Raw genomic sequence first — 22,491 nt, 5'->3', positions numbered from 1 at the left:
AACCCTATTACCCCCTGCCACCGCACCAGGGCAGCGTGGAAGAGCGAGGCTAAGTGCCAGAATTGGCGCATCCTATGAATGCGCCATTTCTGGGGCGGCTGACGGCTGGTGTTTCTAGCCTGGGAGGGGGCCAATATTCATGGCTCCCTTCCTGGGCTATTAATATCAGCCCCCAGCTGTCTGCCTAGCCTTTGCTAGCTATTAAATTAGGGGGGACCCCACGTCATTTTTTTTGGGGGGTCCCCCATTTTAATAGCTAGTAAAGGCTATGTATTCAGCTGGGGGCTGATATTAGTAGCCTGGGAAGCTCCGTGGGTATTACCCCCTTCCCAGGCTTCAAACATCTGCCCCAGCCGTCCGCTTAACCTCCGCTAGAGCCTAAAATTAAGGGGAACCCCACGCCAATTTTTTTAATAATAAATCCTTTATTTTAATACTAAATGACAAGTACAGTAACCAACACTATCACTGTACTTCATATATATGTGACTGACATGTTTCTATCTATCTAATCTATGTGTGATGCTCTATCTTTCTGTTCTAAATTGTCGGGTACCGCTGCTGAATTGCCGGCCGGCTTTTTTAAAGAGACAGTGCATGAAAACACTATTATTTTTTTAAATAAATCCTTTACACTAAATGACAAGTACAGTAAGCAACACTATCACTGTACTTATTATATATGTGACTGACATGTTTCTATCTATCTAATCTATGTGTGATGCTCTATCTTTCTGTTCTAAATTGTCGGGTACAGATGCTGAATTGCCGGCCGGCTTTTTTAAAGAGACGGTGCATGAAAACACTAATATTTTTTTTAATAAATCCTTTACACTAAATGACAAGTGCAGTAACCAACACTGTCACTGTGCTTCTTATATGTGTGACTGACATGTTTCTATCTATCTAATCTATGTGTGAAGCTCTATTCCTTCTTGTCTAAATTGTCGGGTACCGGTGTATGCCGCTGCTGAATTTGCCGGCCGGCTTTTTTAAAGAGAGTGTCTTCTGAGCAGTTTGTCAGCTTTTGGACACCTTTGCAGGTGTTTTCTATGTGTTTCTATGTGTTTTTGTTTGCCTGCCATTGGTTTTAACGGTGTTCGACGGTGTTCTAAGGTGTTCGACGAACAGTTCGACGAACAGTTCCTCGAACATCCCGGTGTTCGACGAACCGAACCGAACCCGAACACTACGGGGGTGGCTCAACACTACTCTTAACTAATGTTGTGAACCTCAAGAAAACAAATATTCTTATATTCTGCTATATTATTAAAAGGATTATTAAACTGTTATAGTTGCAGAAGAAATACAATCAAGATCATTTTTGCATTTAAAAGGCAAAAAAGACAAAAAAAGAGAGTTGGCTGAATTGCACTTTTATCACTACCCCATACACCAGACTTGTATACACAGAAGCCCTCCAAGAACTAAGGGCTTCCAGATAAAGTGATTATATCTACAGTAGGTGTAAATATATAAAAGAGTATCAGTGGTGCCAAAATTTAACAGCAGAATCATTCTGCATGTAGATTAAAGGAAATCTGTCCAATCTTTATATCCCCTAAATGACGGCCATACCAAATTACACAAAGTGATAATAATGCAAACTTGCCCCTGTACGCTAAATTCTGCTAAATAAAACGTACCACACTTACCATCATCAGAGGGGTCTCTAAATGAGCCAGATCGAGTCATTGTCCCTTTAGGTCGATCAGCAAGAGATAGTGAACTCCCTAAATTTGAAGAACTGAAAAGTTCAAAAGAAGAGTCTTGAGCTGGAATACTGCTTGACCGAGCAATACGAGGAGCAGAAGAGGGACTCACTGTTGGGAAGAAAATTAAATGAAAATTATACGTATTCTGTCTGCAGGGTCCCAAACTGGGCCTATCATTTCAATAACATCTGACATGTCATATTGACAAGTGAGAGGTTCAGACTGATGAGACACCTATTGATCATAGAAACAAAGGGACAGATGCATTAATTATAGATACTTGAAGCCTCTGTTCACACTTGCATGCATTTATCCATTATAGTATTACATGCTGACCTAAATAGCTTGGAAACCTGTCAACCAGTCTAAAAAATAGATATCTGATGGAAATTTCACAGATTATTAAAAACCACTGAGGTGAAAAAAAGCAACTCATAACTGTTTATAAGGGATCCATGCAAAGAATTCATCATATCTCTCAGGCAAAAAAAAAGAAAAGCCAATGTGACCAGAGCCGGTCTAGGAATTTAACTTCGATCAAAGTTGTAATAGAGTCCATAGAGGGTTTATCTAGCTAGACGACATAATCTTTACAGATGCTTGACATGATTGACATAGTACTAGTATATTCACTGTCAAAGTTTAGCAATGTCCCATTGTGAGCGCCAGTTCCAGGTTCAGCAGCTCCACTTCTGCGTTGGGTCTGACCCAGCAAACAGCTTCCCTGTGATTCACTGCGAGAGCTAAGCCAGTCTTTCTCTATGATGGCTCATGCAAAAACAGATATTGGGGCCAGTTTAGCCATTAAATTTAATGGGATGTCCAGGTCTGAACTATTAGTATAGGTCAATATAAGTCTGGTGAGCGATCAACACCTGGGATCTCCACCAATCAGCTGAAAACTGTTCTGGAAGGGACAGGGACTAAGTCAGGGGTCTCAAACTCGGCTGGGTATATGGGCCGCACATGGAAAAAATTTGAATTTGGGGGGCCGCATTCTTTGTTCAATGTGACATTTTTAGTGATACCATTTTTTTTGTATACACCTTTTGAACATTTTTGCCGTGTTTATTTTTTTATGGCTTGGGTCGTTATGGATGTGGCGATAATAAACGTGCACTTTTTTGTGTTTACTTTAGTTTACATATAAAACAGCATTTTTAGTGCTCAATATTTTTTCATGCTTTATTTTATTTTTTATTTTTTTTACAATTTTATTTCCCCCAATTGGCCACATACAGTAATATTGTCTTACAATTAGCATCATATAGTAATAATGGAAAACATCTTGTAGTAATGTTCCCCATCCAAGTCCCCATCTTGTACTAATGTGCCCCATCCAGGTCCCCATCCTGTGGCTATGTGCCCCATCCAGGTCCCCATCCTGTGGCAACGTTCCCCATCCTGGCGCCCATCTTGTACTAATGTGCCTCATCCAGGTCCCCATCTTGGGGCTATGTGCCCCATCCAGGTCCCCATCCTGTGGCAATGTTCCCCATCCAGGTCCCCATCTTGTGGCTATGTGCCCCATCCAGGTCCCCATCTTGTGGCTATGTGCCCCATCCAGGTCACCATCTTGTGGCTATGTGCCCCATACAGGTCCCCATCTTGTGGCTATGTGCCCCATCTTGTGGCTCTGTGCCCCATCCAGGTCCCCATCTTGTGGCTATGTGCCCCATCCAGGTCCACATCTTGAGGCTATGTGCCCCATCCAGGTCCACATCTTGTGGCTATGTGCCCCATCCAGGTCCCCATCTTGTGGCTATGTGCCCCATCCAGGTCCCCATCTTGTGGCTATGTGCCCCATCCAGGTCCCCATCTTGTGGCTATGTGCCCCATCCAGGTCCCCATCTTGTGGCTATGTGCCCCATCTTGTGGCTCTGTGCCCCATCCAGGTCCCCAACTTGTGGCTATGTGCCCCATCCAGGTCCCCATCTTGTGGCTATGTGCCCCATCTTGTGGCTCTGTGCCCCATCCAGGTCCCCTCTTGTGGCTATGTGCCCCATCCAGGTCCCCTCTTGTGGCTATGTGCCCCATCCAGGTCCACATCTTGAGGCTATGTGCCCCATCCAGGTCCCCATCCTGTGGCTATGTGCCCCATCCAGGTCCCCTCTTGTGGCTATGTGCCCCATCCAGGTCCCCATCCTGTGGCTATGTGCCCCATCCAGGTCCCCATCTTGTGGCTATGTGCCCCATCCAGGTCCCCTCTTGTGGCTATGTGCCCCATCCAGGTCCCCTCTTGTGGCTATGTGCCCCATCCAGGTCCCCATCCTGTGGCTATGTGCCCCATCCAGGTCCCCATCCTGTGGCTATGTGCCCCATCCAGGTCCCCATCCTGTGGCTATGTGCCCCATCCAGGTCCCCTCTTGTGGCTATGTGCCCCATCCAGGTCCCCATCCTGTGGCTATGTGCCCCATCCAGGACCCCATCCTGTGGCTATGTGCCCCATCCAGGTCCCCATCTTGTGGCTATGTGCCCCATCCAGGTCCCCTCTTGTGGCTATGTGCCCCATCCAGGTCCCCATCCTGTGGCTATGTACCCCATCCAGGTCCCCATCTTGTGGCTATGTGCCCCATCCAGGTCCACATCTTGAGGCTATGTGCCCCATCCAGGTCCACATCTTGTGGCTATGTGCCCCATCCAGGTCCCCATCTTGTGGCTATGTGCTCCATCCAGGTCCCCATCTTGTGGCTATGTGCCCCATCCAGGTCCCCATCTTGTGGCTATGTGCCCCATCCAGGTCCCCTCTTGTGGCTATGTGCCCCATCCAGGTCCCCTCTTGTGGCTATGTGCCCCATCCAGGTCCCCATCCTGTGGCTATGTGCCTCATCCAGGTCCCCATCCTGTGGCTATGTGCCCCATCCAGGTCCCCTCTTGTGGCTATGTGCCCCATCCAGGTCCCCATCCTGTGGCTATGTGCCCCATCCAGGTCCCCATCCTGTGGCTATGTGCCCCATCCAGGTCCCCATCTTGTGGCTATGTGCCCCATCCAGGTCCCCTCTTGTGGCTATGTGCCCCATCCAGGTCCCCATCCTGTGGCTATGTACCCCATCCAGGTCCCCATCTTGTGGCTATGTGCCCCATCCAGGTCCACATCTTGAGGCTATGTGCCCCATCCAGGTCCACATCTTGTGGCTATGTGCCCCATCCAGGTCCCCATCTTGTGGCTATGTGCCCCATCCAGGTCCCCATCTTGTGGCTATGTGCCCCATCCAGGTCCCCATCTTGTGGCTATGTGCCCCATCCAGGTCCCCATCTTGTGGCTATGTGCCCCATCTTGTGGCTCTGTGCCCCATCCAGGTCCCCATCTTGTGGCTATGTGCCCCATCCAGGTCCCCATCTTGTGGCTATGTGCCCCATCTTGTGGCTCTGTGCCCCATCCAGGTCCCCTCTTGTGGCTATGTGCCCCATCCAGGTCCCCTCTTGTGGCTATGTGCCCCATCCAGGTCCACATCTTGAGGCTATGTGCCCCATCCAGGTCCCCATCCTGTGGCTATGTGCCCCATCCAGGTCCCCATCCTGTGGCTATGTGCCCCATCCAGGTCCCCATCTTGTGGCTATGTGCCCCATCCAGGTCCCCTCTTGTGGCTATGTGCCCCATCCAGGTCCCCTCTTGTGGCTATGTGCCCCATCCAGGTCCCCATCCTGTGGCTATGTGCCCCATCCAGGTCCCTATCCTGTGGCTATGTGCCCCATCCAGGTCCCCTCTTGTGGCTATGTGCCCCATCCAGGTCCCCATCCTGTGGCTATGTGCCCCATCCAGGTCCCCATCCTGTGGCTATGTGCCCCATCCAGGTCCCCATCTTGTGGCTATGTGCCCCATCCAGGTCCCCTCTTGTGGCTATGTGCCCCATCCAGGTCCCCTCTTGTGGCTATGTGCCCCATCCAGGTCCGCATCCTGTGGCTATGTGCCCCATCCAGGTCCCCATCCTGTGGCTATGTGCCCCATCCAGGTCCCCATCCTGTGGCTATGTGCCCCATCCAGGTCCCCTCTTGTGGCTATGTGCCCCATCCAGGTCCCCATCCTGTGGCTATGTGCCCCATCCAGGTCCCCATCCTGTGGCTCTGTGCACCATCCCGGTCCCCATGTTGTGGCTATGTGCCCCATTCAGGTCCCCATCCTGTGGCTATGTGCCCCATCCAGGTCCCCATCCTGTGGCTATGTGCCCCATCCAGGTCCCCTCTTGTGGCTCTGTGCACCATCCCGGTCCCCATGTTGTGGCTATGTGCCCCATCCAGGTCCCCTCTTGTGGCTATGTGCCCCCTGTGCTGTTCTTCACACACATAAAATAGAAAAAAAAAAAGATGATTCTCACCTGTCCTCCGTTCCCTCGGCGGCCTTCCTGCAGATGTGGCCCGCAGGCACCACAGAGTCCGACCCCTTGACGATCCCGACCTGGTCCAGGAGGAGCCGCCGACAGCAGCGCTGCATTGCCGCACAGAGACTGTCTCCCAGCACAGCATTTTCAATGTCAGCCGCCGGCCAATCAGAGGCCAGCAGCTGACATCTGCATATGGCAATGACGTCATACTCGCTGCGCCGACACGCAGATATCAGCTGCTGGCCTCTGATTGGCCGGCGGCTGGCATTGGAAATGCAGTGCTGGGAGACGGTCTCTGTGCGGCAATGCAGCGCTGCTGTCGGCGGCTCCTCCTGGACCAGGTCGGGATCGTCAAGGGGTCTGTGCCTGCGGGCCGCGTGTTTGAGACCCCTGGACTAAGTGATGTACGGGGCGGACCACAGCAGCCACACACATAGCTTAGTAGCCGCTACCAAGTACTGCGCTTTATCCCGCATTCTCACCATGACGTGAATGGTGGATAAAGTGCAATACTCAGCACCACACTCCACCATCACATCACGTGATCGCGAGATAAAGCACAATAATCTGCATCACGCCAAGTTAATGAGAGATAATGTGCGGTACTTGGCAGTGAATGGGAGATATTACTTGGCAGCAAGTACTAATGTAAGGGGGCTGCAGTGTTCCGACCCTACATTGCTTAGTTCCACCTGCTGCAGAAGCAGTTTTCAGCTGATCATTGGGGGTTCCGGGAGTCAGACCCACACCAATCTCACACTGAAGAATCATTCTACAAATAGGTCCTCAATAGTTCAGTTCTGGATAGCTCCTTTAAAGTTCTTCTCTCCTGTGTCAAACCCAATAGAGCGGTTAACTGACTTGCATAGGCGCCATACCTCCAGTGGGATTCCACTATCACTTCATACAAGTTCTCAGCATCTTTTTGTGTCACCTACTCTATGGGCAATGTGTTTGTGTGAAGAAGCTCTATAATAGACCGAAACATCATATATTTTACTGTGGATTGCAATCAAAATTACATATTCGAGTTATACTTGAGTACCAAGTTCTTCATATATAAGACTCAGAAGTGGCGCTGACAGCGGTATAATCACTGGCTCTTACATAATTAAAGCATATTAGTGGCTAGTATATTATTGTAAACTTTAATATGTCTAAAGATATGTTTTCTAGCTGGCTTGACCCCTATTAGGTTTAAACAAAAAAATAACAAATTTAATAGAAAATTGTGGAAAGAAAAAGCACATGTTCTGCATCAAATCTGTTATTTATTTTTGACATTTTTTCCAAATATATGGTAGTAAATTTAAAGGTGATTTTCAACCCTATAACAAAGCAAAATATTAAAATTATAATCCCCTTCCAATCTCCTGCTGCTTCTCTTCTAATGTTACCTGGGTCCCAGAATGGGGCTTAGGCTAATCACTGGCTACAGCGGTCCTTTGCCCATTCTGATGGGATAATTTATTTTTTTAATAGCATGCAGGACTTTTTTTTTTACTTATTTTGGATTTCACAGGTACAAATCTTCATTAAGACAGTTATGGCAGCATTGCCAAATGACTATTATGGGAAATGTCAATACTGCGTATGAAGAAAATGATCATATCTAGGTTTATATTAAACTTTCCGCAAAAATAAAACAAACTCACCCAAACATGCTAAAGGAGGTTTCCCTACATTAGTAAGTGGTAAAGGAGGAGGTAGAGGAGATAAATCATCATTATCTTGGATGCCCCCGATGGTGTGTGAATGACGCCTCTCCTTGGGCTCATCCTGAGAATGTGACTGGTACCTGATGAGTTAAAATCGCAATAAAATAATGTAAGCTCATTACTGTAACATAGTTTTGTTGAACAATAATTCATTAACAAGTTAGTGCCAGAGTCCAGAATTTAGCCAGCAAAATGGCAGACATACGATATAAAATAATAATGCATGATTAGGAATAGTTTTACACTGCGATGGTGCAGATGCCGTCACAAAGGAGAAAGCGAACATCCCCTTGGGACTGGTAGAGATGTTCTAATTTTCCTTTGTGCCTGATCTGATGGTCACAAATAGTGGAGGATTTTACCCATTCCCTGCCAAGAATGAATCTTATACTGCATGTCCTTTCAGGGTGGCAGCTCAGTAGCCAAAAATGTATAAAATAAGTTCAGGCTACTAATGGCCATATCTCAGCCTAGCTCACAGCGACAGCAGAGATTCTCCAAGAATTGCCTCTGTCGCCGCTACCCAGCCTGAGATATTAAGGATCACAATGAGAGCTGTGGGTGAGAGGGGGCTCTGGCATTCCCATGAGAGCTGATATTGCGGCTGGGACGAGACAATGGTCTCATATTAAAGTTGAGAATATTAGGGGCTGTAGCTGAAATCTAGGCTGAGATACAGTCTGTTTAAAATCACCCGCCCCCACCCATTTCAGCCAGTGTGAAGGAGGAGACGAGGGCGAGCTAACAGGCTGCAGGGACACTGTGAGAAATTGTGTGATCTCCTCCTGTTCCTGGGTAAGACTAGGTTTTATGTATTACACATGAAAATTCTCAGTACTTGGGGGAAAACTGTGGGGGCATAACACTGTATGAGGCGGCCAGGCTGTGAGGTACCATACTGTCAGTCGGTACTTGTGGGAGGAAACTGGGGGTCATCATACTGTTTTGGGAGGGCCATCCTATTATGTGTTTGGAGCTGTGGGGGCATCATACTATGGAGGGGTGACTGGGGGCAACATATTGTATGTGGAGGCATCATATTGTGCTTGGGAGAAGCTGTTGATCACAGTATATCTACAGTTATTATCCATACTTAAAGGGGTTTTCCCACAAACAAAGTACATTTTAATCAGGGCTGTGGAGTCGGAGTCATGGAGTTGGAGCCCATTTTGGTGGAGTCGGTCTAAAATGGACCGACTCCAACTCCTAAAATATATAATAAATTGGGTACAGAAGTTCAAAGCAGTTTGTGGGGAATATTTTATCATAAGAATTTGGCAAAGTTATGAAATGTCCTATTCCTGATCTAAGGGTCTAGACTTTTAGCTGAGATGAATCTGTGCTACAGTGAATTTATCACTTACACATGAGCCATGTATGAGGGAGTCGGTGTCATGGAAATTGAGGACTTGGAGTCGGAGGTTAGGCTTACCGACTCCACAGCCCTGATTTTAATTAATAGATCTTGGAAGAAAAAATTACACAATTGGTTATGTTAAAAAAATGTCTGTGTCTGACCATGCAGGAACACGGTCTGATCATACCACATCTCCTGGACTGGGGAGGAGGCAAAAGAGTATACAGACAAGACAGCACGGAATCACAGCTGATTCTTTTTGTGAGGTAAAACATTTCCCTGCCTGTTTTTAATCAATATTTTACCTCAAAGAAAGAATCAGCTGTGATCCCCTGATGTAATGTCTGAATACTCTTTTGCTTCCTCCCCTGTCAGACACAGCCATTACACAGTACATAGCAGGGGCACATTTATAAGATTATCTCAGCACAGGAACATTTTATTTAAACACATCCAATAGTGGAACTTCTTATTATTCAAAGATCTATTGATTAAAGCGTTGATTAAAATTAACTTTGTTCGTGGGAAAATCCATTTAAGGCTGAATAACAGGAGCAAAACATATATATAAATCCAGCAAATGATGAAAATATAACAAGCTAATAAAATAAAATAAAAAATATTTTTTAAATATGAAGCGGACAAGACAAGATAATTAAAAACCAATTAATAACATGACTAACAAAATTAGTTAAAAATAATGGAGATGGAGGAGAACAGAGTGTATAGATAACAGCTTTATATACAGGTGGTAGGAGAAAGATATGACAAAACATGACCGGCAAAGTAATTATAATTGAGCACTATTGAAGTATATAATGTGGACAAGAACTCATTAAATAGAATAACAATAAAGTGCACGATGCTTAAGTACATGATATAAATCTTACTGAAATACATGATGCAATAAAAAACAACAATATTGCACTTAATGTATCAATAAAATGACCAATATTAAACATATAATATAATAAAGTGGCAGTGCAAAAATAAATACTATAGATATTAATTCATAATAGAGTCTCTGTAGTAAAGTGCCACATAAAAAAATAGATGTTGAAAGAAATTATAATAATAGATGTCTAAAGGAATTATAATAAATGATAATCAGCCAGTATTGATATTACAAATAATGCCACATTTGTCATATCAGATAGAAAGTGACAAAATAAATGAAAATAAATAATAAAGGGCTGTATGGACCCAATGCATCCATTCACGCTGTTAGATCTCCATGTCACCCTCCAACGCGTGTTTCGCCAACAATTCTTTAGGGAGTGGTGAGGTGGTGTAAGAGGTGGGTGTAAAAAGGGTGGAGCAATTAGGGGAAATAAGGCTCAGATGTAGAAAATCCCCACACGATACCTACATGACGCATGTGATCGGCGCCCAGATCTGCAGAACATGGGGTGGGTGACGCAGCCAATGACACCAATGGTGCCAACCCGAGTGACATGTGACATCAGCCGAAGCCACCTGCCCCGCCAGTAGTGAGACGCAGGACGTGAAAAAGAAAAAAAAGTCAGGAGTGGTGCAGTACTTACAGCCAGCTCATTACTGATATTGCAGAGTCGCCTGTCGCTCATGCCAGGGCGTGCTTACAGTCGTGCTCTCAGTGCTGTGATTGCTCGAGGCACACCTGCATGACTGAACGGAGTTCATTTTCTCTGAGGTGCCAGACTTTCAGTACAATGGCTGGGCACCTTCATAACCTGCAGATTAACCTTACATCGGACCTGACAGGTTCACTTTAAGTGCACTATGCACTTTACTGTTACTTTCCTATTGCATCATGGATTTCAAAAAGTTCCACATTATGTATTTAATGCACCATGCACTTTATTGTTATTCTATTTAATGAGTTCTTGTCCACATTATATACTTCAATAGTGTGCAATTCTAATTACTTTGCCAGTCATGTTTTGTGACACATCTCTCTCCTACCATCTGTATATATTGCTGTTCTCTATGCGGTCTGTGCTCCATCCACTTCATTATTTATTAACTAATTGTTTTTAATTATCTTGTCTTCTCCACTTCATATTCAATAAAGATTACACTTTTTATCTGCTTGTTATTTCTTGACATTTGCTGTATTAATATAGCTGTTTTTTATGTCATGGCATTATCCAACTGATTAATTGGCTGGTTCGGCCTCCACAACAGTCACAGCCTCTCATATGGCCCCTTGGGAAAATTAATTGCCCACCCCTGACCTAGAACATTGGTCCCCAACCCATGGCTCGAGAGCCAAATGTGTCTGCATCACTACTTTGAGAGTCACATGTATCTTGACGGCCACGTCTGTCTACACCACTCTCAACTGTATTGGTGTCGACAGAACACGAGGACTTTGCGGAAAACAATTGGGCATTTTTAATCATTAAGGGGTCTCTAATGTTAAAGAGAAATACACAGCATTGTTACTTTTTAGGGGCACTTAGGCCATTACTGCTTATGTGGGCCCTCTGGGCATTATTACTTTATATGGGGGCACTCGCAGCATTTTTACTTTGAAGGGTATCATTTTTTGAGTGTTTCCTTCCGAAATACACAAAGGCTTCTACAATTCTTTCACATGGAATACAGCTCACAATTTTATCTCTCAGAGCTGAAGTGGCTGTCAAGTTAAGAAAGGTTGAGGAACCCTGCTCTAGAGGAAGATGTATGGAGGACTCTCTCATTTCCTCCTTTCTGATTTTGATGCAATGGCACAGCGGACCTCCCAACACCAGGAAAAGGCTCAAAGTTTATTGTCGGACTGTCAAACTGGAAACAATCCTAAATGTAAAGTTTTACATGAGTGGGAATTATTGCAATAAAGCTTCTCCAGCTTGGAGAAAAAAGCTTAACACTTAGCTCAGCATTTCTCTCTTGTTGGGTGTCTCCACCCAATTCATTTCCCTGATCATTTTTTCAAGAAACAGCTTTATTGGCCGGGACGGAGGGGCTGTTCCAAGTTTGCAGAATTATTTTGGCACCCCCCTGATGAGATCATGTATAGGAGCTTACACATGCTTGAAGGAAATGGTAAATCTCACACCCAGGTAACCCCTTCCCGACTGGACGATTTTAGGTTTTTTACACATTCGCTTTTTCCTTCTCTTCTTCCAAGAGCCTTAATTGTTTTTTTTCTCCTGTCAACACAGCCATATGAGGACTTGTTATTTGCAGAATGAGTTTATTGAATGACACAATTATTTTTATTACTCAGTGTACTGGAGAAGAAGGAAAATATTACAAGTGCGGTGAAATTGAGCAAAAAAATGCAATTCCACAAAAGTTTTTGGGTTCTGTTTTTACAGTTTTCATTGTGCACTAAAAATGACCTGGCAATATGATTCCTCAGGTTAGTACGATTACAGCTATTCCAAACTTGTATTTTGTTTTTTTATTTAAGTGCTAGAAAAAAAATTGGAAATAAGTAAAAAGAATTAAATTCTTTGGTGTCATCATTATCAGAGAGCTGTGATGTTTTCATTTTTAGATTAATTGAGCTGTGCGAGGATTGTTTTTGCTATGGCGTGCTGACATTTTTAGTGATGCCATTTTAAGATGCATTTGCTTATAATTACGTTTTTTTGTGGTGTTGAAGTGACCAGAAAAACTGTAATACTGGTGTTTTGATTTTTTTTTTCTTTATGGCCTTTGTGTTAGAACCTTGCTGTTAGGTTTTTTTTCCTTTGCTGGTCACATGACCTTGTTGGCCTATTTTATCCTGCTCCGCCCTTCTGGCTTTGCTGGACTTCATTGTATATCTACTTTCTAGCTAGCCTGTGCTCTGTATCTAACTCTGTTAGTTTGCTTGGTCTACGGACCTCTATGTTCTATCTATTTTGTTTGTTCGTCTGTCTGCTACTATTTCTGTTAGGAGGTGTCCCATATTCCTCCCAGTCCTTAGTACTTGTAGGGATTCCCTCCTCACATCTATAGGTCTCCGTACAGACTAGATTAGGACTTTAGCAGGTCTGATCGCAGGATCAGGTTCCCTGTTACATCGTAGGGATTCAGCTGAGTCTTATAGTAGGGACAGATCTCCTCTCTTTCCTTAGCTTTGGTAGCAGAACATAACAGTAAGTCCAGCCTGCAAATTCTCTAAGGAAAGATTTTTTTTTTTTTTTTTTGTTCCATCATGGTGTCGGTTCAGGATTTGGCTAAACACCTGCAGGGACTCTCTCTGGAAGTGGCCGAGCTCCGTCAGCACGTGAGTAACTGTCCTGGAGCATATTTCTTGGAGCCTAAGGTATGTTTGCCGGATTTATTTTTTGGTGAACATCGAGAATTTTTTTCATTTAAAAATGCTTGCTTATTGTATTTTCGTTTGAGACCCAAGTCCTCTGGGGATGAATCCCAGCGCGTAGGGTTCATAATGTCACTTTTGCGCAAAGAGCCTCAGGAGTGGGCCTTTTCTTTGCAACCTAGTGATACATGCTTCAGATCAGTGGATAGTTTTTTTTCTGCTTTAGGACTATTATATGATGATCCTGACCGTGTGGCATCAGCTGAGACTGAGTTGAGACGTTTAAAACAAGGATCAGGTAATGTCGAAAAATATTGTACTCATTTTCGTCGTTGGTCCACTCAAACAGGGTGGAACGATTCTGCTCTGAAAAGTCTATTTCTTGCTGGGCTCAGTGAAAGGGTTAAAGACCTGCTAATTGCTTATCCTACACCTGAGGATTTGCAACAGGCTATGCAATTAGCTATACGGGTGGATAGAAGACTGCGTGCTAGGGTTAATGAGAGCAAATCCTCTGCTATGTCAGTTTCTGGTTATGATAATGTGTGTACTAACAGTGGTGAACCGATGGAGATTGGATCGGTGGCACCTCGCTCTCAAGAAAAAGACCGTCGTTTTTCAGAAGGCTTGTGTTTCTATTGCGGAAAATCTGGTCATTTGATTAAAGGCTGTGAGCTTCGTATGAAGAAAGAAAAAAAAATGGTCAGTCACGCCCGTATTGCCTGTTTAAATTCCAAGGGTATATTTTTAGCTGCTTCCACGATTGCTCAGGAAAAATTAATGGAATTTCGGGTGTTTGTTGATTGCGGGTCTACACTGAATGTAATTGATGGGGGATTCGTGGAAAAACTCAATTTAAAACCTGAACCTTTATCATCCCCCATTGCTGTGGTTTCTGTGGATGGCTCCCCTTTGAAGAATATTACTCTCAAGGTCAGTGAATTTCCTCTCACTATTAATGGTGTTCACCATGAGAAATTGGATTTGGTAGTGTTGAATAACTTGCCTTCTCCAGTAATATTGGGTTTGCCCTGGTTAAAATTTCACAATCCTGTACTGGATTGGTCTACCAGTGAAATTAAATCCTGGAGCCATAAATGTTATGACAAGTGTTGTAACGGGCGTATTGCAGCTTTGGATAGGGGAGAATTGCCTGTTCCTATTCAGGATTTTTGGAGAGTTTTTTCTGAGAAGGAATCGCAGGTTTTGCCTCCCCATAGAGACTATGATTGTTCTATTGAATTTGTCCCTGGAGCGACTCTTCCTAAAAGTCGTTTATTTAACCTTACCATTCCTGAGAGGAAGGCTTTGGAGGAATACATACAGACAAGTTTGGCCGCCGGTCACATTAGGCCCTCTAAGTCTCCTGTGGCGGTTGGATTTTTTTTTGTAAAAAAAAAGGACGGCGGTTTACGTCCTTGTCTGGATTTTCGTGAGATTAACAAAATTACGGTACGCAATCCTTACCCACTGCCATTGATTCCTGATCTGTTTAACCAGTTATTGGGGGCCAAGTGGTTCTCTAAAATTGACCTTAAGGGGGCATACAATCTGTTGCGCATGAAGGAGGGTGATGAATGGAAGACTGCTTTTAACACTCCTGTGGGTCATTTTGAGAATCTGGTTATGCCTTTTGGTCTTACTAATGCTCCTGCATTTTTTCAGAATCTTATTAATGACATCCTTAGACCTTTGATCGGTAAAAATGTGGTTGTGTATTTGGATGACATTTTGATTTATTCGCCAGATCTGGAGTCTCATTGGCGGAGCGTGCGTGAGGTATTACAGTTATTAATGGACAATTCGCTTTTTGCTAAGCTGGAGAAATGTGAGTTCGCTGTACAGAGAATTAGTTTTTTGGGCTACATTATCTCCAGCAAAGGTTTTGAGATGGATCCGGTTAAGGTTCAGGCTGTGCAGGAATGGCCTAGGCCTATTGGTTTGAAATCGATACAGAGGTTTTTGGGTTTCGCCAATTACTACAGAAAATTCATAAAAAATTTTTCTAGTATTGTCAAACCTCTGACTGATCTCACCAGGAAAGGTGCTGATGCGGTTCAGTGGTCTTCTGAGGCCATTGAAGCTTTTGTGTATCTCAAGGAGAGGTTCACCTCTGCTCCCATCCTTATGCAGCCTGATGTTACTAGGCCGTTTTTGGTTGAGGTTGATGCTTCCTCTGTGGGGGTTGGCGCAGTATTGTCTCAGGATAACGGGGATGGATTACATCCCTGTGCCTTTTTTTCAAAAAAATTTTCGGAGACTGAACTGAATTACGATATTGGTAATCGGGAATTATTGGCTATTAAACTCGCATTTGAACACTGGCGCCACTTCTTGGAAGGTGCGGAATTTCCCGTTCAGGTTCTTACGGATCATAAAAATCTGATATATCTTGATGCTGCCAAGCGCCTGAATGCCCGTCAGGCTAGGTGGGCACTGTTTTTCTCGCGGTTTAATTTCTCCGTTACTTACATCCCTGGTACTAAGAATGTTAAGGCGGATGCCTTGTCTCGCAGTTTTTCTCCCATAGTCGGTGCTGAGAAAGAGGAAAACATTTTACAAGAAGGTGTTGTGATAGCTGCTTTAGACTCCGTTTTGGAAGATGAGATTCTTAAAGCACAGGAGAATGCCCCATCTAACACTCCTCATGGGAGGTTGTTTGTGCCTGGGACCTTTAGGAGAGATTTGTTTGTTGAGTGTCACGAATCTCGGTTGGCAGGTCATCCCGGAATCTCTGAGACCAAGAGACTGGTGGGTCGCAGTTTTTGGTGGCCTGGATGGCAGAAGGAAGTCATTAAGTGGGTGCGCCAATGTACTATATGTGCTAGATCTAAGTCCTCACATACTCCTGCTGCGGGGTTGCTTTGTCCTTTGGAGGTCCCCAGTGCTCCTTGGACACATTTGGCTATGGACTTTATAACTGACCTTCCCTCCTCTGAGGGTTTTACTGTCATCTGGGTGGTCGTGGACCGTTTAAGCAAGATGTGTCACTTGGTTCCCTTCGTCAAACTGCCCTGCGCTAAAACTCTCGCTAAGGCCTTTGTCAAGGAAATTGTCAGACTTCATGGCGTTCCTACTGACATTGTTTCTGATAGGGGTCCTCAGTTCGTGGCTCGTTTTTGGCGTGCCTTTTGTGACAGGTTGGGAATTCATTTGTCGTTTTCGTCCGGATATCATCCTGAATCTAATGGCCAGACAGAAAGGAAAAACCAGGATGTTGAGCAGTTCTTGCGTTGTTTTGTGGCAGACAATCAAGAGGGGTGGTCTGAGTTTCTGCCACTTGCCGAATTTGCTCTGAACAATCATACATCTTCTTCTGCTGGTTGTTCGCCTTTTTTTTGTTGTTCTGGGAGACATCCGTCGTTTGGGTCGTTCTCCAAGTTGGGATCTGCCGTGCCTGAGGAGGAGAATTTTTCCGGTGATTTGGAAAGAGTTTGGACGGATGTGCGTGGTAATCTTCAGGAGGCCAACAGAAAATCTAAAGACTACTTTGATAGGAAACGACAGGAGGTTTTGTTCGCTGTTGGTGACATGGTTTGGTTGTCCTCTAGGAATCTGCGGTTGAGGATTCCTTCTAAGAAATTGGGTCCCAAGTTTGTAGGGCCCTTTAAGGTGCTTCAGGTTGTCAACCAATCTGCTGTTAGGTTGGAGGTTCCTACCTCCTGGAGAATTAATCCGGTCTTTCATGTCTCTCTGTTAAAAAAAGCTGTTGTGTCGGATGGTGACGCCTCTGCCTCTGTTCCTCCGGTGGTGGAGGACGGGGAATATGAAATTTCTCGCATCCTTGACTCTAGACGGTATAGAGGTAGTTTGCAGTATCTTGTGGCCTGGAAAGGTTTCGGACCCGAGGATAACTCTTGGGTGAGGTCAGATGATGTTTCCGCGTCCAGACTTATCAGAGCGTTTCACAGGAGATTTCCTGATAAGCCTGGTCCTAGGGGATCCGGAGGATCCTCTTAGAAGGGGGGGTACTGTTAGAACCTTGCTGTTAGGTTTTTTTTCCTTTGCTGGTCACATGACCTTGTTGGCCTATTTTATCCTGCTCCGCCCTTCTGGCTTTGCTGGACTTCATTGTATATCTACTTTCTAGCTAGCCTGTGCTCTGTATCTAACTCTGTTAGTTTGCTTGGTCTACGGACCTCTATGTTCTATCTATTTTGTTTGTTCGTCTGTCTGCTACTATTTCTGTTAGGAGGTGTCCCATATTCCTCCCAGTCCTTAGTACTTGTAGGGATTCCCTCCTCACATCTATAGGTCTCCGTACAGACTAGATTAGGACTTTAGCAGGTCTGATCGCAGGATCAGGTTCCCTGTTACATCGTAGGGATTCAGCTGAGTCTTATAGTAGGGACAGATCTCCTCTCTTTCCTTAGCTTTGGTAGCAGAACATAACACTTTGCCAATAAGGGTAATTCATTTTATATTTTCATAAATCAGACTTTTACAGAAGGAACAATGCCACATACAATGTTTATTTTTTTACTTATCTTTAATGGGGAAAAGTAGTCATTAATTTTTTTATATTTTTTTCTACTTTATTTTTTAGTCCTTTTAAGGTACTTGAACCTGCGATCGTCTGATCAGTTACACTACATGCAGCAGTACCACAGTATTTCAGTATATAGAAAAAAGAAAAAATAACAGTCTCCTATGGAACGCCAGCTGATCCTTACTAGAATACTGTCATGGCAGCCCATCGGCACTTTGTGATCACGTAACAAGGATTGATGGCTCTTGTAGTGGAGCACTGTCCCTCCATCCAATTCAAGCACTGTAAATACGGCTGTCAGAGATTGACAGCAGCATTTAATGAGTTCACAGCAGAGAGTGCAGTCCAGCTCCACTCCCTGGTTAGAGGTAGGCACAGCCAGCCATCATCTGCCGGGAATTTTCAGGCTCAGCTCCAGAGCCTGCATCAAAGATGGCAACCAAAATCTGTATGTAGCAGTATGTCCAATATTGGAAAAAAAGCACAAGCTATGGTGGCAATAGAACCCCAGTACTGCAATAGAAATAAAAACATACCTTAATCCTTTTTTTGGCAATGTATTTCGGTCCTGGATAGCACTGTGGAAGTAAAGTTAAATAATTACACACAGCAAATTATATGGTTTACAGTTTTGTGTATAGGTTTATAGAAAAAAAGACATAGTCAAGGTGGATATGGTCCAGAGGTGGGCATCTAAAGTAATAAATAAAACAAGTGGACTATAGTATAAGATACATTATTAAAATAAGTTATACCTGAGACTTGTATAAATACATATAAAGGCATAATAAATAAATATACCCCAACACTTTCTGAAACAAGTAGTTATGTACCAACTGTGTATCATTAAAATATTTTAACACCATGTCTAAATACTCTCCTCTACAATGATATCAACACCCCAAGATGAAAATTGTAGTGGAATTATGAAAATGACAAGATAGATAGACATTTTAATGAAGAAATTATGTCAACCGTGTGTTCTTTGCATGCCTCTTTAGGCCTCATTCACATGTCCGTATCTAAACACCTACGTGACAAAAATGATACTGCTTTTATTAGTGTTTTGCATCAGTGTGTCCATTTTTACCATCAGTGTTTTTCACAGATGGATAAAGAAATAAATGACAAAACTTCTCCTATACTTTGCAGTCTTACGTATGTACAGCACACGGATGCCACCCATCTGCTGTACGTGTTTTTCATGGACCCATAGACTTGTACGGGCTCTTCTCATCCGTGCTGCTGGAAAAACACAATCATGTCTCCATGTGTTTTGTACGGACACACAGTCCATGAAAAAGCACGGATATGTGAATAGCACCATAGATTAAAATGGGTACGTGTTGTATCCGTAAAAAAAATATATACAGTACAGACCAAAAGTTTGGACACACCTTCTCATTTAAAGATTTTTCTGTATTTTCATAACTATGAAAATTGTACATTCACATTGAAGGCATCAAAACTATGAATTAACACATGTGGAATTATATACTTAACAAAAAAGTGTGAAACAACTGAAAATATGTCTTATATTCTAGGTTCTTCAAAGTAGCCACCTTTTGCTTTGATGACTGCTTTGCACACTCTTGGCATTCTCTTGATGAGCTTCAAGAGGCAGTCACCGGAAATGGTTCTCACTTCACGGGTGTGCACTGTCAGGTTTAATAAGTGGGATTTCTTGCCTTATAAATGGGGTTGGGACCATCAGTTGTGCTGTGCAGAAGTCAGGTGGATACACAGCTGATAGTCCTACTGAATAGGCTGTTAAAATTTGTATTATGGCAAGAAAAAAGCAGCTCAGTAAAGAAAAATGAGTGGCCATCATTACTTTAAAAAATGAAGGTCAGTCAGTCCGAAAAATTGGGAAAACTTTGAAAGTGTCCCCAAGTGCAGTTGCAAAAACCATCAATCGCTACAAAGAAACTGGCTCACATGAGGACCGCCCCAGGAAAGGAAGACCAAGAGTCACCTTTGCTTCTGAGGATAAGATTATCCGAGTCACCAGCCTCAGAAATCGCAGGTTAACAGCAGCTCAGATTAGAGACCAGGTCAATGCCAGAGTTCTAGCAGCAGACACATCTCTTCAACAACTGTTAAGAGGAGACTTTGTGCAGCAGGCCTTCATGGTAAAATAGCTGCTAAGAAACCACTGCTAAGGACAGGCGACAAGCAGAAGAGACTTGTTTGGGCTAAAGAACACAAGAAATGGACAGTGGAAATCTGTGCTTTGGTCTGATGAGTCCAAATTTGAGATCTTTGGTTCCAACCACCGTGTCTTTGTGCAACGCAGAAAAGGTGAACGGATGGACTCTACATGCCTGGTTCCCACTGTGAAGCATGGAGGAGGAGGTGTGATGGTGTGGGGGTGCTTTGCTGGTGACACTGTTCGGGATTTATTCAAAATTGAAGGCATACTGAATCAGCATGGCTACCACAGCAACTTGCAGGGGCATGCTATTCCATCCGGTTTGCGTTTAGTTGGACCATCATTTATATTTCAACAGGACAATGACCCCAAACATACCTCCAGGCTGTGTAAGGGCTATTTGACCAAGAGGGAGAGTGATGGGGTGCTACGCCAGATGACCTGGCCTCCAGTCACCAGACCTGAACCCAATCGAGATGGTTTGGGGTGAGCTGGACCGCAGAGTGAAGACAAAAGGGTCAACAAGTGCTAAGCATCTCTGGGAACTCCTTCAAGATTGTTGGAAGACCATTTCCGGTGACTACCTCTTGAAGCTCATCAAGAGAATGCCAAGAGTGTGCAAAGCAGTCATCAAAGCAAAAGGTGGCTACTTTGAAGAACCTAGAATATAAGACATATTTTCAGTTGTTTCACACTTTTTTGTTAAGTATATAATTCCACATGTGTTAATTCATAGTTTTGATGTCTTCAGTGTGAATGTGCAATTTCCATAGTCAAGAAAATACAGAAAAATCTTTAAATGAGAAGGTGTGTCCAAACTTTTGGTCTGTACTGTATATAACACATACATGCAACACGGATGTCTGAATGAGGCTTTATACAGATTATCTGCTAGAGCAGGGTTCCCCAACTCAAGTCCTCAAGGCCCACCAACAGGTCATGTTTTCAGGATTTCCTTAGTATTGCACAGGTGATAATTCCATCATCAGCACAGGCAATAGTTACATCACCTGTGCAATACTAAGGAAATCCTGAAAACATGACCTGTTGGTGGGCCTTGAGGACTGGAGTTGGGGAACCCTGTGCTAGAGTGAACGATTTGGGTGTTACCATTTGATAGCTGTTATTCAAATGTTTTTCAAAATCTGTCAATGGGTAAAGCAAGGAACGTATAGACGATGTGCTCCCTGCTGACCTATTCCCTATAATAAAAAAAATACTTAAAATAACTGCTCCAGGATCAGCCGAAGACATCTAGGCGGTGAATGTATTACTCTGCAATGATGTGAAACGTCCTTACAGACTAAGCAGCGGCATGAGATTGTGCAGGTGCACAGAGCTGACTATCAGACACAGCCAGACTCCCCAAGAAGAAGGCAGACATGGGATATTACTATCTTTATCTTCCCGGTCGTTCTATACACAGTGCTGACTGAGTGCTGTGCATACAGTTTGGGTTTAGAAAGCAGTGACAGCAACTCTTTCCACAATCCCAGCGACATTACAGTCACTGGGTGCCAAAACAGACATAGAATTTGCTGGGTCTTAGCACAGCCAGGTCAGCTTTGCTGTGCAGCCAGTATTTGCTGTGTAACTGGGGCTAATATTCCAGCCTCTGTTACAGGGAAAATCAGAAATCAAAAAAATATATAGTTAAATGTTAAAATCCTCTCCAAAAGGTGCAAAATAAGAAAATAAAAGGGAAAAAATAAAATAAAAAATGAAAGCTGCTGCCAGCCCAACTTTCCTTGAGGTAAAACATGTTTTAAATAGGCAGGGAAATGTTTTTCCTTACAAAAAGAATCATCTGCGATCCCTTGCTGTCCTGTCTGTACACTCTTTTGTGTCCTCCCCTGCCCAGGAGATGTGGTATGATCAGACCATGTTCCAGCACGGTCAGACACGGCAATTACACAGTACACAGCAGGGGCACATTTATAAGATTATCTCAGCACAGGAACATTTTTTTAACACATATAATTGTGGAAGTTAAAATTAGAAATAATTTATTAAGGTTATGATGAAGGAAGCCGAACGCCTCCGAAACGCGTAGGAATTTTGGTCCTCCTGCTGTTCCGTCTTCAGTCTGTCACGTGGTCATCACGTGACCGTGACGTCAGGCTGTTAGAACCTTGCTCTTAGGTTTTTTCCTTTGCTGGTCACATGACCTTGTTGGCCTATTTAATCCTGCTCCGCCCTTCTGGCTTTGCTGGACTTCATTGTATATCTACTTTCTAGCTAGCCTGTGCTCTGTGTCTTGCTCTGTTAGTTTGCTTGGTTTACTGACCTCTATGTTCTTTATATTTTGTTTGTTCGTCTGTCTGCTACTATTTCTGTTAGGAGGTGTCCCATATTCCTCCCAGTCCTTAGTACTTGTAGGGATTCCTCCCCCACATCTATAGGTCTTCGTACAGACTAGCTTAGGACTTTAGCAGGTCTGATCGCAGGATCAGGTTCCCTGTTACATCGTAGGGATTCAGCTGAGTCTCATAGTAGGG

The 22,491-nt window shown here is 44.0% G+C and overlaps 1 protein-coding gene across 3 annotated transcripts in view; it reads right to left on the bottom strand.

Moving 5' to 3' along the window:
- The window catches only part of NAV1 (neuron navigator 1), a 194,221-nt gene that overhangs the window by 70,688 nt on the left and 101,042 nt on the right, over positions 1-22,491 (bottom strand). For all 3 annotated transcript variants that reach the window (XM_073666612.1, XM_073666613.1, XM_073666614.1), the window contains 3 exons: positions 18,378-18,419; positions 7,693-7,835; positions 1,656-1,823 (listed from right to left, as the gene is read on the bottom strand). In XM_073666612.1, the coding sequence (XP_073522713.1) occupies positions 1,656-1,823; positions 7,693-7,835; positions 18,378-18,419 (353 nt within the window). The remainder of the gene's footprint in view (positions 1-1,655; positions 1,824-7,692; positions 7,836-18,377; positions 18,420-22,491) is intronic.

This window comes from Phyllobates terribilis, unplaced genomic scaffold (assembly GCF_046119375.1).
Source record: "Phyllobates terribilis strain yellow unplaced genomic scaffold, ASM4611937v1 Scaffold_2__4_contigs__length_985480577, whole genome shotgun sequence".
Classification (NCBI taxonomy): Eukaryota; Metazoa; Chordata; class Amphibia; order Anura; family Dendrobatidae; genus Phyllobates; species Phyllobates terribilis.
The sequence above is the reverse complement of the archived record's forward strand: the minus strand, read 5'-3'. Positions and strand labels throughout refer to the sequence as shown.